The following is a 14,720-nucleotide window of genomic DNA, read 5'->3' as shown; positions in this document are numbered from 1 at the left end:
TTGTTAGTGTACAAACCAAACATTGCCATAGCATGTTGAATCAGTCGCTGACTTGCTGGACCCAGACCTTTGATACCTTTCTGTGATATACCATGATTAGCTGATCACTGTAGGTTGCCCCCAAATCTGGCTTCATACACAAAAAGGGACACATGAAGATCCAGCTAGAATTGATCTTCAGCAACCCATGCTTGTTGTTAGGGGCAACTAACAGAATCAGAGGGTCAAACTCACTGACTTGGTTGTCACATGTCATCGTATAAAAATTGCATAGATCAATGCTCATGCTGTCCATCACTGGATTGTCTAATGCAGACTCAACTACTTACTTGCCATATAACAACAGGCTTGAGGGGGTTACACTCAGTGATGAGCTACTCTGCATCATGCCTTTTCATCACCAACGTGCAAGCTTGTGTTTTTATTGTAATGGACTTTATTGTTAGTCATTGTCAAGCAGGAATGTTACCCTTAAAGTTTGTTAATATTGTGCTTCACAACTTTTAAAGTATCAGTGAAAATAGTATATGTTTCAGTAAAGGTCATGGTTGGTGCTCACGCCATCAACCACTGGTATGTCTGTCCAGACAACAGTAATCTAGAAATACATCGCTCAATTTTACAGAATACCACACAGTGTACCTAGTCACTCTTTCCAACAGAAACAAATTAACACACAGGAACTCTATTTCTTATGTTTGCAGATGAAATGTGTTAAACACGACAAAGCTCCTTGACACAGCTCAACCCACATAATTATATTTATGTTATACCCATGGCAACACTCCAGGACCTCGCCCTCCATGTCAGTCCATGTAAAACATTGGACAGGGAGTGTACTTCGCTGATGGTTTGGAAATACTTGTACTTCATCATGCACATTGATTTTATCTTTATCTAAATAGTGCCAAACATTTCAGTAAGTGGTTCTAAACCATCATCAGCTATACCGTCAGTTTCACATAATTTGATATAACTCTGTGAGTTAGAATTGGACAGAATGGTTTGAATAAATGATATAATTTCAATCTCTTAGCAAATTGCTGCAGCTATGATTGAGTTTGGTCCAGGAATCAAGCTACTGATAATCTAAGAGAAAATCCAGCTACTAGATATGATAACATGCACACTTCATCTAAGTAGCCAATCATGACAACCTGATTCATTAAGTCATCTGACAACCAAAATATATCCGCCTCCTTGGTGAGGTGGTCAGGGTGTTTGCCTGATGAGCAGGTGGTCATGAGCTCAATCCATGTTAAAGTGTTAAAATATGGTACTTGTTGGTCCCTGCCTGGCATGCTGCATTAATGTGTAAAACAAGAACTAGTTGAGTGGGGTATTCATGCCGAACTGCAGCATGGTATCTTAGTGAGTTAGCACTATAAAACCGGCTTAAATCTTGATTAGTACAAGCAGCCACACTTGCACACGCATTCATGTCATCATATAAACTAAAAATTCTCAAGTTTTAAAAAAAACATCTTAAATCACCAAAATAGGTTCCCCGAAAAACTTTAAAACCCCTGAATCACATGTGGTGTGTAAAATGTATTTCCAGCACAACTGTGAAGTAAATGACAGCTGCCCCTCAGAATAGTGTCCTGTCAATGCCTACTGACTCAGGTCAGAAACAGCCAAGATGCTTCACTCCTAGTCGGTCTCACAATCCCCAAATCAAATTATTTTCCCTACTGCCTAGCCCTCACTGCAGTGCAAAACCCCTAAATATACCAAGTCTAGATTTCACCAAGCTCTGAATCTCTGCTCCCCATGGGGCTCCTTTTCAATTTATATTATTTTTTTGTTGTTGTTACTGTCAAAATTATACCTATTCAGAGACTAAGCATTACTTGACTTCACTCCTTCTTTCTAGGACACGAGTCTGTCTCACAGCCCCTGAACCATATTATTTCCCTACTGCCTAGCCTTCCCTACAATGCTAAAGCCCTAAATGCAGCAAGTCTATATTTCCACAGGTTCAAGATCACTGGTCCCCCTGGGTCTCATTTTAAATTTAATGGTGGTGTTTTTCATACTGTCAGAGTAATATGTTAGAGACTAAGCATTAGTCTAGGCAGATACAAGAATTGCGTTCTGAAAGTTTGGATTGTCAGAAACCACTGACTAAATCATCTTGCTGCCTCATCTTCCTGCCTCATCTGTTGTGGCAGTTTTGACAGTTAGGGTTGACTACAAGTTCAGTCCTGTACCATGGAAACAATTTGGCAGCACTTCTAGTAGCTGATTCCATGTCGACAAGAACTCTTCATCTGAGGAGAGATCACACAGTTGCAGCAGGTGCCGACAGAGTAGTTGAGGTTTTTGTGTGCAGTTAATGTTGTTTACTTCCTACATCACGAACGCATAATGTGACATGCACGTGCTGTTTGTCATTGATAAACGACTTTGTGCACCCGTTGTCCTGTTCTTTGATTTACCCAGTGGCCTTGAACTGACCTTGACCTTGTCATATTTTCCTAAAATGTCATGGTCAAATTTTCTGTTACTAGTTTATAACTGCCTGTATAAGGGGCTTGTAAATTGTAAACCTGTTGCTTTATTACTTAAACACTGCCAGTGTGACATTTGATAAGTGATTTTGTGAAAAGTGCACTTACATATTCCAACATTTTATAAATTAATATTTCATAAAGGACAATAGTAACTGATAACAGAAAATCCATAGTAATTAAAATTATACTGACAGTTTGAGCTTTGACCTTTCCGTGACTCTTTACATAGTGATATTTTTCTATGTCTATTTTTATTCCATGATTAAAAAATTATTCTCATAGTGAAATATGTCTTGTTCATCTTCAAATATACCAGTTATGGCCATAGAACATCAAATGTTGTACAACAAGCTCCCAACAGTATGTTCAGAGTGTGTTGTGATTTTATCCATGTTACCTCCCAGTACTGGGATCTCACTGGGATGCCGACTAGCTGCTTCTTCAAAGCATTGTCTTCTTTATAGTACATGCTTAAGATGGATGGAGATGATTATACTGTAGGTGGGGAGATTTCTTGCTGAATGCTTGTCAGAAGTTCCTTTCATATTCATCTGTTAGTATATCCATGTTTATCTTCAGGTGAGAATAAATATTTCTGTATGCAAGGAAAGTGAAATTATTCCATAGTTCAAGAATGTGTGGTATAAACTCTGAGAGGAAAATGTTAGTGTTTGTTAAAACAGGTTTAGCATTTGCAAGGGAAAGGTATTATTCTTACTTGCAAAGTGACACATCAGATGTACATAAGTATCCAAGATATAAGCTATAATTTGTGCATTTGTAAATGGTGTTTCGCATTTCTTTATTCTTGTATGAAGAGTGATTTCTTTCAACTGGAATATTTTTGTAATGTAAGGTCAGACCAATCATATTTCTTATATCCACAAGCCATATTTTTTCAAGAATAGGAAAATAAGAAATTGCCAGAAATGAAATACTTTTGAGTGTTTGAAAGGAGTTTTACTTTGACTGGTGATTTTTAAGTATATTTTTCCCTCCTGTTTTTAGGTTTTCTGATGACAAAGCCTGTTAAACAAGAAATAAAATTGATCTGGCCTAAGTACTGTTCATGAAACCTTCATCAGTCGACTTATGTAGCAAATATTCCTGGGATCTTCTGTGTAAGCGTTTATGTGTCATAAAAAGCATTGTCACAGCTGTATGGGTGTTCGCAAATGTTGTTGTAGGGATGATGATGTTTTTGAAAGCTTGTTATTGTTGTTGGAATTATGGTTCTGGTTAAGGGATTTTGTTGCTCAGTTGATCATATCATCGTTGTCACTTGGCTTTTCTGTCACCTCTGTTTATCCTTACTTTTGATCAATCATTGGACAAGTTGCTGCTTGTGAAATTATGGAGATTGCTCAATTTTATTAAGCACTGCCCAACCCTCACTAGGTAAAGTAAGTACTAGGATCACTAAGTTTTATCAATCTTTGGACCAGCTATGACTACTTAACAAGGAAAGTTGGATATTATAAAAAATGCAAAGCTTGGTAACAGTATCAAAGAGAATGTTCTTTTGGTTATTTATTGAAAAATTGCAATCCTTATAACCCTATATCTTGTTAAAGCAAATCATTTTCAAATTTAGAACTACCCATCAATATTTCAGTTCATACAGATGGAGCTCACTCAGTTAAAGTTAACAGAGTATTCTTCTGTAATTAATTGTAATAGAGATTGCTTTAATATGTTGTGGTCAAACGTCTATATTTTCTTTGACACGTGAAAGTCCAAGGTAGAATAGGTATTGAACAACCCATGCTTGCCATAAAAGGCGACTATGCTTGTCGTAAGAGGCGACAAACAGGATTGTGTGGTCACTGACTTGGCTGACATGTGTCATTGGTTCCCAATTGCACAGATCAATCATGCTGTTGATCACTGGATTGTCTGGTCCAGACATGATTATTTACAGACTGCCATCATATAGGTGGAATATTGCTGAGTGCAGCGTAAAACAAAATTCACTCACTCACTTTATTTTCTTTATTATATTGTTGTTCAAATATATGTAAATGCTTAAGAACACTTAACTAATCTATGTATGATCATTGAAATTTATCAGCCATTAGACTTAGATCTCTGGATTTTATAAGCCAAGGGACCTGGATCACTGGATTCTATCAATCCTTAGTCCAATCCTCAGCTGTTATTTCTCTGTTTTGTGTTTGCTTGGGTACATTAATGAGTATTCTGTCACACTTTCCTGTATACATAAGTTGAGAGATTAACATCAGTTTGAGCTGTGGCCACCATTAGTGCTGTTACCACCATCAATGCTGCTACCACAAAGCTAGGAGGCACCTTTCGTAGTAATCATCTATGCCAAGAAACCCCAAGAATGTTTGTGTTAATTAAGGATGGTGAGATATAGGTCACATTGTTCTGTCATCAGTGAAGCAGCCCTCCATCGCTCAGCACTACCAGGAACTGATTACCTGAGTAAGTTGGCTTTACCTCAGTGATATAACATCAACTGGGAAGTGTGTCAACTTAATTCTAGAAGAAAGCCCAAAGTTAAAAATGTTTTCCGGACTGGTAAAACTCATGGTCACAAGTATAGGGCAAACAGACCAAGGATTATATCTGGTCTTATGAAAACCATATGATGAGGAGGGTCTGGCATGGTACTGAAATGCAGCTATGTACTATGAAATACTACCAGTGTAGAGGACCAATGATTGCTGAAGCTTTGTTTGGTGGTATGAGACTTGCATACCAGCTGTCCAGGACACTTCATTGCTGTCTCTTTGGGATTTAAATAACAGATTTGCTATGTTGGATTATAGTATTTCAGGACCATACCTTTGGTCATTACTTCTCATCAAAACCATATTTGTTACAAGAGGCAACTAATGTGATCAGATGGTCAGGCTCACTGACTTCGCTGATACATGTCATTGGTTCCCAGTTGCATAAACTGATGCTCATGCTGTTGATCACTGGATTGTCTGGCTCAGATTTGATTATTTACCGACCACTGCCATATCGCTGAAGTATCGCTGACTGCAGTGTATAACTCACTCATTCACTAACTCACTTACTCACTCATTCACTCATTCACTCACTCACTACCTCACTCACCTCACTCACTACCTCACTACCACGGCTCATCAACTCACTTCTCTTCATCTTAATAGCAATCATTTAACAACATGCTCTATAAATGTACACATACAAAGGGAGCTAGTCTTTCTCACTGTTTCTGAACCACATTATTTTCCCTACAGCCTAACCCTCAGTGTAACACGAATGCCCTAAATGAATCAAGATTAGATTTCTTCATTTTCCCTTCCAACTGTAACTGATCTAACCTATATCTGATCATATAATTGTACACATACAAAGTGAGCGACAGTACCCCAGATCTACTCCACCACACACTGATGCTCTGAATACTACTGCCATGACAAGGTAGTCATACACAGACCCATATTGTGTGAACCCAGGGTGAGACCTTCATTCCAGAAGCCAGATAGTGGAGACCTGTCTGCTGCAACCACTGCCCTAATGTAGCTGTATGTAGATAAGGAAGCCCACACTACTGTGCAGGGCCTGCTCCAGGTCCTCCTCATCAATGCCTTTGTCTTGGACTTGTGTTTCTCCTTCACTGTTCCCTCTGATACTGATGACCTATGGGATTATGCCATCTCGTGTGGTGGGGAGATAAGGTGAAATGTGAAGTTTCTACTGACAGTTTACATTACTAACATATCAGGAGAGGAGATGGAGCAAATTTCTGGATGTCTTTTATGAATATTTCAGTAGGTAATTTAGGTGCTAGTGCCACTCTTGAATTTTATGAATGTTGATTAAGAGTGGGTAGCTTTCTTTAGGTCTTCTTTCTGGCTTTTAAGTATTTATTTCTTCATATCCCACAATTTCTTTCTTACAACATCATCTTTAAAATATTATCGAGGTTTTTAAATGTCAACATCACATACATTGGATCAGTAGGTTAGGTTGGATCAGTAGTGACAAATGTCAATATTATATAGGTTGGATCAGGTGACAAATATAAATGTTATATAGGTTGGATTAGTAGGTGAGAAATATCAATGTTATACAGGCTTTATCAGTAGGTGATGAATATCAACATATAGTCTAGACCAGCAGGTGATAAGTGTCAGAATCTTTTAGATTGGGTCAGAATGTGATACAAAGTGAATAAGTTTCATCGCAGGGTGACAAATGCATGGTTGGGATTTTTAGGTCACTGTCTGAACAGTCATGGTTCAGACTGATGTTGACAGTCTTTCAAAAGTCAATGTATATTTCCACTGCTATTTTGTTTTTGTGTGAGATTCCATGGTGGAATAAGTGCTCTGTACACCATCTATATGAAGAGAAGCCTGCAAATCATGTACCCCCAGTATGAATCCATTGTCTGAACTTAGAAGTTTTATCTTGACAAAAGGAGCTCAGACAGTGAAATGTTTAGTAGATTTATCTGTCAGGCTATTTTCTGCCCCCAAAATTTTGCCATTATTACATGTTTTGAAAATGAATCAATAAAACAGTTGACACATTTCAGTGACAGTTTTGATACATTCGTCTTAAGAATAGAACGTTAAAATTTCTAAACTTGTCTTTGATGTAAATTCCAGTCAAGGGAATTATTTTTAAGAGAATGATGTATGAAATGTCTAATAAATGTGTTCCAGACTTTGGCAAAGAGATGATTAGTGAGTCAGAGATGCCGAAGACCCTGGTCAGTGTCCTTGCATCCAAGGAGGGAGAGAGTCACCAGGACACCATCTTGGATCTCCTCATCTCACTGGCTGATAGTGGTAAGTTGCAGGATATATTCTAGATCTCCTCATCTTACTGGCTGATAGTGGTAAGTTGCAGGATATATTCTAGATCTCCTCATCTTACTGGCTGATAGTGGTAAGTTGCAGGATATATTCTAGATCTCCTCATCTTACTGGCTGATAGTGGTAAGTTGCAGGATATATTCTAGATCTCCTCATCTTACTGGCTGATAGTGGTAAGTTGCAGGATATATTCTAGATCTCCTCATCTTACTGGCTGATAGTGGTAAGTCGCAGGACAGAATCTAGATCTCCTAATCTTACTGGCTGATAGTGGTAAGTCGCAGGACAGAATCTAGATCTCCTAATCTCACTGACTGATAGTGGTATGTCGCAGGACAGATTCTAGATCTTCTCATTTGACTGGCTGATAGTAGTAAGTCGCAGAACAGATTCTAGATCTCATCATCTTGCTGGTTGATAGTGGTAAGTCTCAGGACACATTCCAGATCTCATTCTCATACTAGTGCTTCACTCAAATGCCAAACAGCATCTACACTTTCTCGTCCTCTAAGTTCTAAGTTCTGAAGAGACAACTAGATCACCTCATCTAATTAGACGACTGTCATGAGTGTAGACTGCATTACAAACCCGATGATGATTGTAGACATGTAACTGACATTAATCCTCCTATCTGCAGACAAGATCAAGGACACCCTGGCGGACACCAACCTCAGCAACCACCTGATCAAGATCATCCAGTGCAACACTGGGCGATCGGATGATGACAGTCAGCAGTGTGTCAAGATTGCCTCTGACCTCCTGGTGTCTCTTCTAGTGGGAGGTATAGCTCAACAAAACAAAAGCCAACTGTCTGTGACTCTGCATATAATGTTTCACCTATAGACTGTTTTGCAAATTAACCAATATTTTTATCAAAGCAAACATGAATTACATGTTTTCTATGTAGATAAGATGGTAAACTCAGTACCAAGTAAATATGGGGCAGCCAGGTAGCCTTGTGGTGAAAGTGTTTCCTCATCACACCAAAAAACGCAGGTTCGATTCTCCACATGGGCTCAATTCCTGGTGCTCCCTGCTGTGATATTGCTGGAATATTGCTGAAAGTGGTGTAAAACCACAACCATTCACTCACCAATTAAGTCATGCACACACAACAGCAAGTCCAAGATTAGTCACATATGTGATATTTTATTGCCTTTCTCAATCATTTGAAAATGTTATAAATTTTCAGTGGAGAATCATATTTGCTAACTTACACATTTAATATTTAATTTATAAAGTACTCTTCTAGGTTGAAAATCCTAAAGTTTCTTTTTTGTCGATCATCTGCTATTTACCTGTTCATAACTTAAAGCAATTTGAGAGAATTGTTAGGCGATTTTGTTTAACCATATAGAAAATAAGTATTGAATTTTGAAAATGTATGTTTGTATGATATATATTTCTGGACGCACTGTTACTTACCTTGTGATATGTGTGTTGTCCTTAAAATTACTAGGAAACTAAGACACAAATTGTTAAAAAGATGTTCCCATATAGTTGGAATATTGTCCATTGTTTGAGTAAACACACAGTAGGTGTTTCAGAAAAGAATGTGGAACAGTTTTTTGGAGTTGGGATGGGGAGGGATGTGCTCATGGATTCATTCATGTCCCTTGTAAAAGTTTTTCTGAGTTGGAGTCAGTGGCTACACGCTGAGAGTGTGTTGCGTGTTTCAGACAAGAGTATGGAAAAGTTGTTTGGAGGTGGGGAGGGGCCAGTGTTCATGGAGTCTGTCAAGTGGTTGGAGGGAAACACAGACACTCTGAAAGTCTCCGGGGCCCTCGCTATAGGCAACTTTGCCAGGAGTGGTAAGATCACCATGGATGCTTAATTAAAGAAATACTTCCAAATATATTTGGTGCATGATTTGAAAATTGGAAGTTTCAAAATTTTATGCTCATACCTTATACAATTTTTTTATTTTTTAACTCTGCATCATGATTAATGTATTTACCTTCATTGAATAACTGCACAGAGATTGATAGTTCTGCATATGAAAGCTTAAGAAAATGGCTTTGGTGCTTAGTACACTTCCACGAATACTTAGACTGAGATAACTGTATGGTTAAGGGGAGATAAGTATGAACTTTGTAGGTGGTTGTCTCCCTTACACTACGTCGCAATGCTGATGTATTCAGATGAGCACTGTCACGTGCTGGTGGAGGATGGTGTGATGGACAAATTGTTGGAGCTGGTACGTGAGGAGGCTGCCGACAACAAGGAACACAACATCACACTGCAACACGCCGTCCTCAGTGCTCTGCGCAACCTTGCCATTCCAGGTACAACAGCCTTTCAAACCCTGCAGCAATAAATGTGATGAATTCCCGTTAATTTAAACTCAAACACATCTCTGTCTCCTAAAAATGTCTTGTTCAGGATAGATAGAGGATACAAAGCAAGCTTCTGTGTAATACCATTGGTATTAAAGGAGTTAATGATATGGTATCAAATGAGTGAAAGCAAGTGTGATACCACATCTTTAATGAGTTTAATGAAAATGATATTTCATGGAAGTTGGTTTAGTATTCTGTTTATTACTCACCAACGTAAATTGACAGAAACTGCGGCGAAATTGCCTACAGTGTGAGGACTCTCTGCTTTCCGCAAGTCAAACAAAGTCTATTAAAATTGCAGCAGCGACATTAGCATTGTGACGTCACAACTTTGAACCATTTTGACGTCATATGTCAAGCAGTATTAACACTAGTGTCATGCTGCCTTAAAAATATTACTCTGCAGGATCTTCCAAGGGTGATAAAGTTAGTAAAATAATAATAAAGTTATATCTTATCTTGTCTTATCTCTTTGTTTGCCAATGGTTATAGTATATAGACAGTATGTAGTTGTAGGTGTAGAGCAGCAGTTCCTTCATGAAATATTGTCTAGTTTGTTGTACCTACTTTTGAAGCAGGTTAACATCACTTACAAGTCATGGGAAATGGGTTTCCAGTGTTGAGTGTATCCTACATTATTGACCACCTCGGTCTCATGAGAACACCCAGCTGATGAGAATGATTGTTTGAACAATCGACCTTGATTTATGTCTTATTTCATTTACGTTTCCTTTAGAAATCAGTTTTTCATACATCTGTTATCTTTTAGACTTTTCTTGTAAAAGTGCAAGTCCTTTTGGAGCTGAACTTTGTCTTGCTGATCCAAGCAGTGATGTTTGGAAATGTTGTTAATGATATTCCAATCTGATATATATGGCCATCATTATTCCTTCATAACTGTGGTGAACCTTTTGGATCTGTTTGTCTGGAACTGTCATTATCGGCTGATTGTATTTAAGCCCCAAACAAGCCCCGGATGCTGAAGGCTGGTGTGCTGGATGTAGTGTTGAAGCTGTCTCAGACAGAAGTGATGGCTGTTGTCTTCAAGCTCTTGGGACTCATTAGGATGCTCATCGATTCACAGGGTCAGACATTACACTTTTCTTGTCTTCGTTTGTTGAATACATAATGCCATTTTGAAAGCTGTCACATGTAACATATGTTCTATTTCGGATAACATTGTCTCAGAAAAGCACAGATTCTAGCACTTTTGTTAAGTTTAGTGCTATCTGGGATTCAAACCCACACTCGCAGAGTGAGGCACCTGATCGAAATCACACAAAATCAGCCATTTAACCCACTCAGCCACCAGTGTTTCCACAAAATTGAAGTGAGACGTCTGGTAATCCAGAATCAGAAAGTGTAACCTGAAAGATACCCTATGTTTCTTTTGTTGATCCTTACCATTTTGAGAAGTGACATTCCAGGATATGCAGCAGGGATATTTTGATTATATGGCCTAAAACTGAAACAAGGTGAGTGAGTGAGTTTAGTTTTACGTTGCACTTAGCAATATTCCAGCTATATGGCGACGGTCTGTAAATAATCGAGTCTGGACCAGACAATCCAGTGATCAACAACATGAGCATCGATCTGCGCAATTGGGAACCGATGACATGTGTCAACCAAGTCAGGTAGTCTGACCACCCGATCCCGTTAGTCGCCTCTTACGACAAGCATAGTCACCTTTTATGGCAAGCATGGGTTGCTGAAGGCCTATTCTACCCCGGGACCTTCACGGGTCCTGAAACAAGGAAGAATTTCATGAAACATGCATCATTAAAACAACACCAACCTAGCAGGCATATCTATACATTTGGCAAGAGATGACTTCAGCAGATGAGTTTAATCCTCAGACAATATTGTCCAGGTATTCCTTTTGTGTTATGGTTGATGGATGATACTTTGACGTGGATGGGACAGTTCACAAGATAGTTAAAGTGTATTTTGAACATGTGTGTAATTTGTAATTGATCTTGTTTTCAGAGGAGGCATCAAAGTCACTTGGCTGTGATAAAGACTTCGTGTTGAAACTAGTCGAGTGGTGTGGAGTTGAAGGTCATGCAGGGGTCACAGGTCAGGTTCCTCCTATCATTTGTTCAGAAATGAGACATATTTTGAAACGTTTCTTTGCTTGTTGTATATGGCCATACCATCCTATCCATGAATGATTCAAGTCATGTGAATGGCAGTGGGGTAGCCTTAGTGGTTAAGGCGTTCACTCGTCACACTGAACACCCAGGTGCAATTCTCCACATGGCCACAGTGTGTGAAGCCTATTTCTTGTGCCCCCTGGAATATTGCTAAAAGCAGCGTAAAACTCACTCACTCACTCACTCAATCACTCAAGTTATTTGAAAACTGCCCCTTCTTTCTCCATCTCTCTACTTTTGACCTTCAAAGCAGAAAATCCATCATAACTGGTACATGACATCTTTTCAGGGGAGGCAACTCGACTGCTGGCCTGGCTCATCAAACACAGCAAGTCAAGTGATGTGATGAAGAATATTATAAAGAATGATGGTATACAGTATCTGGTCGGCATGGCAACGTCAGAGCATGTGGTGATGCAGAATGAGGCTCTGTTCTCTCTCACACTCATCTGTTCAACTGTATTAGGTATGATTGCTATTAAACTGCTTCGTCAAAATTGGTCACAAAATCAGGCAGTCATTGCTTTTTCACTCAGCAGACAGCATTGACAGTTTCTCTGATACCACTTAGTTAAATGATGCTGAAATTTTAAAGCTTAAATTGTTCCTGCAGTTAAAGACATCCTAATGTGTCCAAGGAATTTACAATATATCATCCATATTACATTCTTATCATCATCAGCAATGACTTTCACACTGCCAGTCATCACATAACACATGCATACAAATCATGAGGTCAAAGCACACAGGTGCATGTGAACTGTTCCCTCCTTTCCTAATTCCACATCTTCTGTCCAGGAGATGCAGCTGTGCCCCTGAAGGAAGCTGACTTGGCAACTACCATCACCACCCTGTTGAAGAATCCTGATACCATCCCCGAGATCCTGTGTAATACTCTCAGTCTCACCAGGTCCATCTGTACTGCAGGTGGGTACACAGTCTTAGTCTCACCTGGTGGGTACAAAGTCTCAGTCTCACCTGGTGGGTACACAGTCTCAGTCTCACCTGGTGGGTACTCAGTCTCAGTCTCACCTGGTGGGTACACAGTCTCAGTCTCAGCATGTCCATCTGTACTGCAGGTGGGTACACAGTCTCATTCTCACCAGATGGGTACACAGTCTCAGTCTCACCTGGTGGGTACAAAGTCTCAGTCTCACCAAGTGGGTACACAGTTTCAGTCTCACCTGGTGGGTACTCAGTCTCAGTCTCACCTGGTGGGTACACAGTCTCAGTCTCAGCATGTCAATCTGTACTGCAGGTGGGTACACAGTCTCATTATCACCAGATGGGTACACAGTCTCAGTCTCACCTGGTGGGTACAAAGTCTCAGTCTCACCAAGTGGGTACACAGTTTCAGTCTCACCTGGTGGGTACACACAGTCTTAATCTCACCTGGTGGGTACACAGTCTCAGTCTCACCTGGTGGGTACACAGTCTCATTCTCACCTGGTGGGTACACAGTCTCATTTTCACCTGGTGGGTACACAGTCTCAGTCTCACCTGGTGGGTGCACAGTTTCAGACTCACCTGGTGGGTACACAGTCTCAGTCTCACCTGGTGGGTACTCAGTCTCAGTCTTACCTGGTGGGTACACAGTCTCAGTCTCACCAAGTGGGTACAAAGTCTGACTGACTTTCGCAAATTTCAATTTGATTCCTGAGGGTAAGATTAGGCCTTCAGAATCTGATGCTTGCCATAAAAGGTGACTATGTTTGTCCTATAGACAACTTATGGGATCAACTGGTCAATCTTGCTGACTTGATTGACACATGTTCCCAATCAATCAGTTCCCAATTGATTGATGCTCATGCTGTTGATCACTGGTTTGTCTGGTCCAGACTTGATTATTTACAGACATATACCTGGAATATTGCGGCGTAAAATTAAACTTGCTCACTCACTCACTAGATAAAAGATCTCAGTCAGTCAGTGGTTTACAGAGAGCAAAACCTTACTCCATTGGGGGATTCCATCATGATTCAATCTATAGTACACAGTGCGTTTAGAAAGTGGTCATATTTAATGTGGTATTTCAGGAATAACCCTTTCTCAGTAAATAACAGATATTAGGACTTATCTATTTTGATTTTGTATGTTGGCCATTACATGCTTCTCTCTGAGAGTGTGGATTTAAATACTGGATAGATCTGAATGCAATTTTTTTTATTATCTGTAGTTTCAGAAATGTAATCTAAATATATCGTGTTAGCTTCTAAGGATTTCCAAATGTTTTTGAGCTGGTTGTGCTGCAGCACTATTTGAGACGTCATCATCACCCGGAAGTAGTCAGCAGCTTTAAGCACTAGCCACTTCCTGAACAGCTGTAGTGAGCCTTCTAACAGCATAACCCTTGTGTTTCAGCCTCACCAACTAGTCCTCAGGCCATACCCTGTAGTCTCCTGGCTTGTACAGGGATTCTCTCAGATGTACAGAGTAGGTTAACCTCCTAGGTGTTGTCACTGAGAGTCAGCCCTGCTTCACCCAGCCTTCTGTTGTCTGTTGCTGTAATGTCAGTCTCCACAAGTTTGTGTACAATACAGTCACCTCCATCACCTGGGAATAGATACAGACACTGTGAGGTGTAGTTTCAAGTAGTTGAATGATAAACCTAGCTATGGGTTTGTTCCAGTTGAAGGCAAACAAGTTAGTCCAGTGAGCACTCACATAAATCAACAAGGTTACCTTGTTGTCTGAGCTGCCCCTTGAGGTGTGCCCCATGAACCAGTTTTCTGAGGTGCCCATCATTTTCTAAGGTTCACCTTGCGTTGTGCCCCTTGGATGTCATCTGAGGTGCCCCTTGGAGCAATCATATGAGATCCACCTTCAGTTGTGCCCCTTGAATCAGTCTTCTAATGTACGCCTATAGTTATGCCACTTGGATCAGTCATC

General features: G+C 39.8%; 1 protein-coding gene across 2 annotated transcripts in view; it reads left to right on the top strand.

The window, feature by feature from the left end:
* The window catches only part of LOC137284583 (rap1 GTPase-GDP dissociation stimulator 1-like), an 81,755-nt gene that overhangs the window by 62,305 nt on the left and 4,730 nt on the right, over positions 1 to 14,720 (top strand). The window contains exons 7-15 of one of the 2 annotated variants that reach the window (XM_067816453.1): positions 7,187 to 7,312; positions 7,977 to 8,120; positions 9,019 to 9,150; positions 9,481 to 9,624; positions 10,638 to 10,763; positions 11,665 to 11,754; positions 12,121 to 12,297; positions 12,630 to 12,758; positions 14,193 to 14,264. In XM_067816453.1, coding sequence (XP_067672554.1) covers positions 7,187 to 7,312; positions 7,977 to 8,120; positions 9,019 to 9,150; positions 9,481 to 9,624; positions 10,638 to 10,763; positions 11,665 to 11,754; positions 12,121 to 12,297; positions 12,630 to 12,758; positions 14,193 to 14,264 — 1,140 coding nt within the window. The remainder of the gene's footprint in view (positions 1 to 7,186; positions 7,313 to 7,976; positions 8,121 to 9,018; positions 9,151 to 9,480; positions 9,625 to 10,637; positions 10,764 to 11,664; positions 11,755 to 12,120; positions 12,298 to 12,629; positions 12,759 to 14,192; positions 14,265 to 14,720) is intronic. The other variant, XM_067816454.1, reaches the window with a different exon arrangement.

The sequence above is a fragment of the Haliotis asinina genome, chromosome 5 (genome assembly GCF_037392515.1).
Source record: "Haliotis asinina isolate JCU_RB_2024 chromosome 5, JCU_Hal_asi_v2, whole genome shotgun sequence".
Classification (NCBI taxonomy): Eukaryota; Metazoa; Mollusca; class Gastropoda; order Lepetellida; family Haliotidae; genus Haliotis; species Haliotis asinina.
Note: the sequence above shows the minus strand (reverse complement) of the source record. Positions and strands in the feature narration are given on the sequence as shown.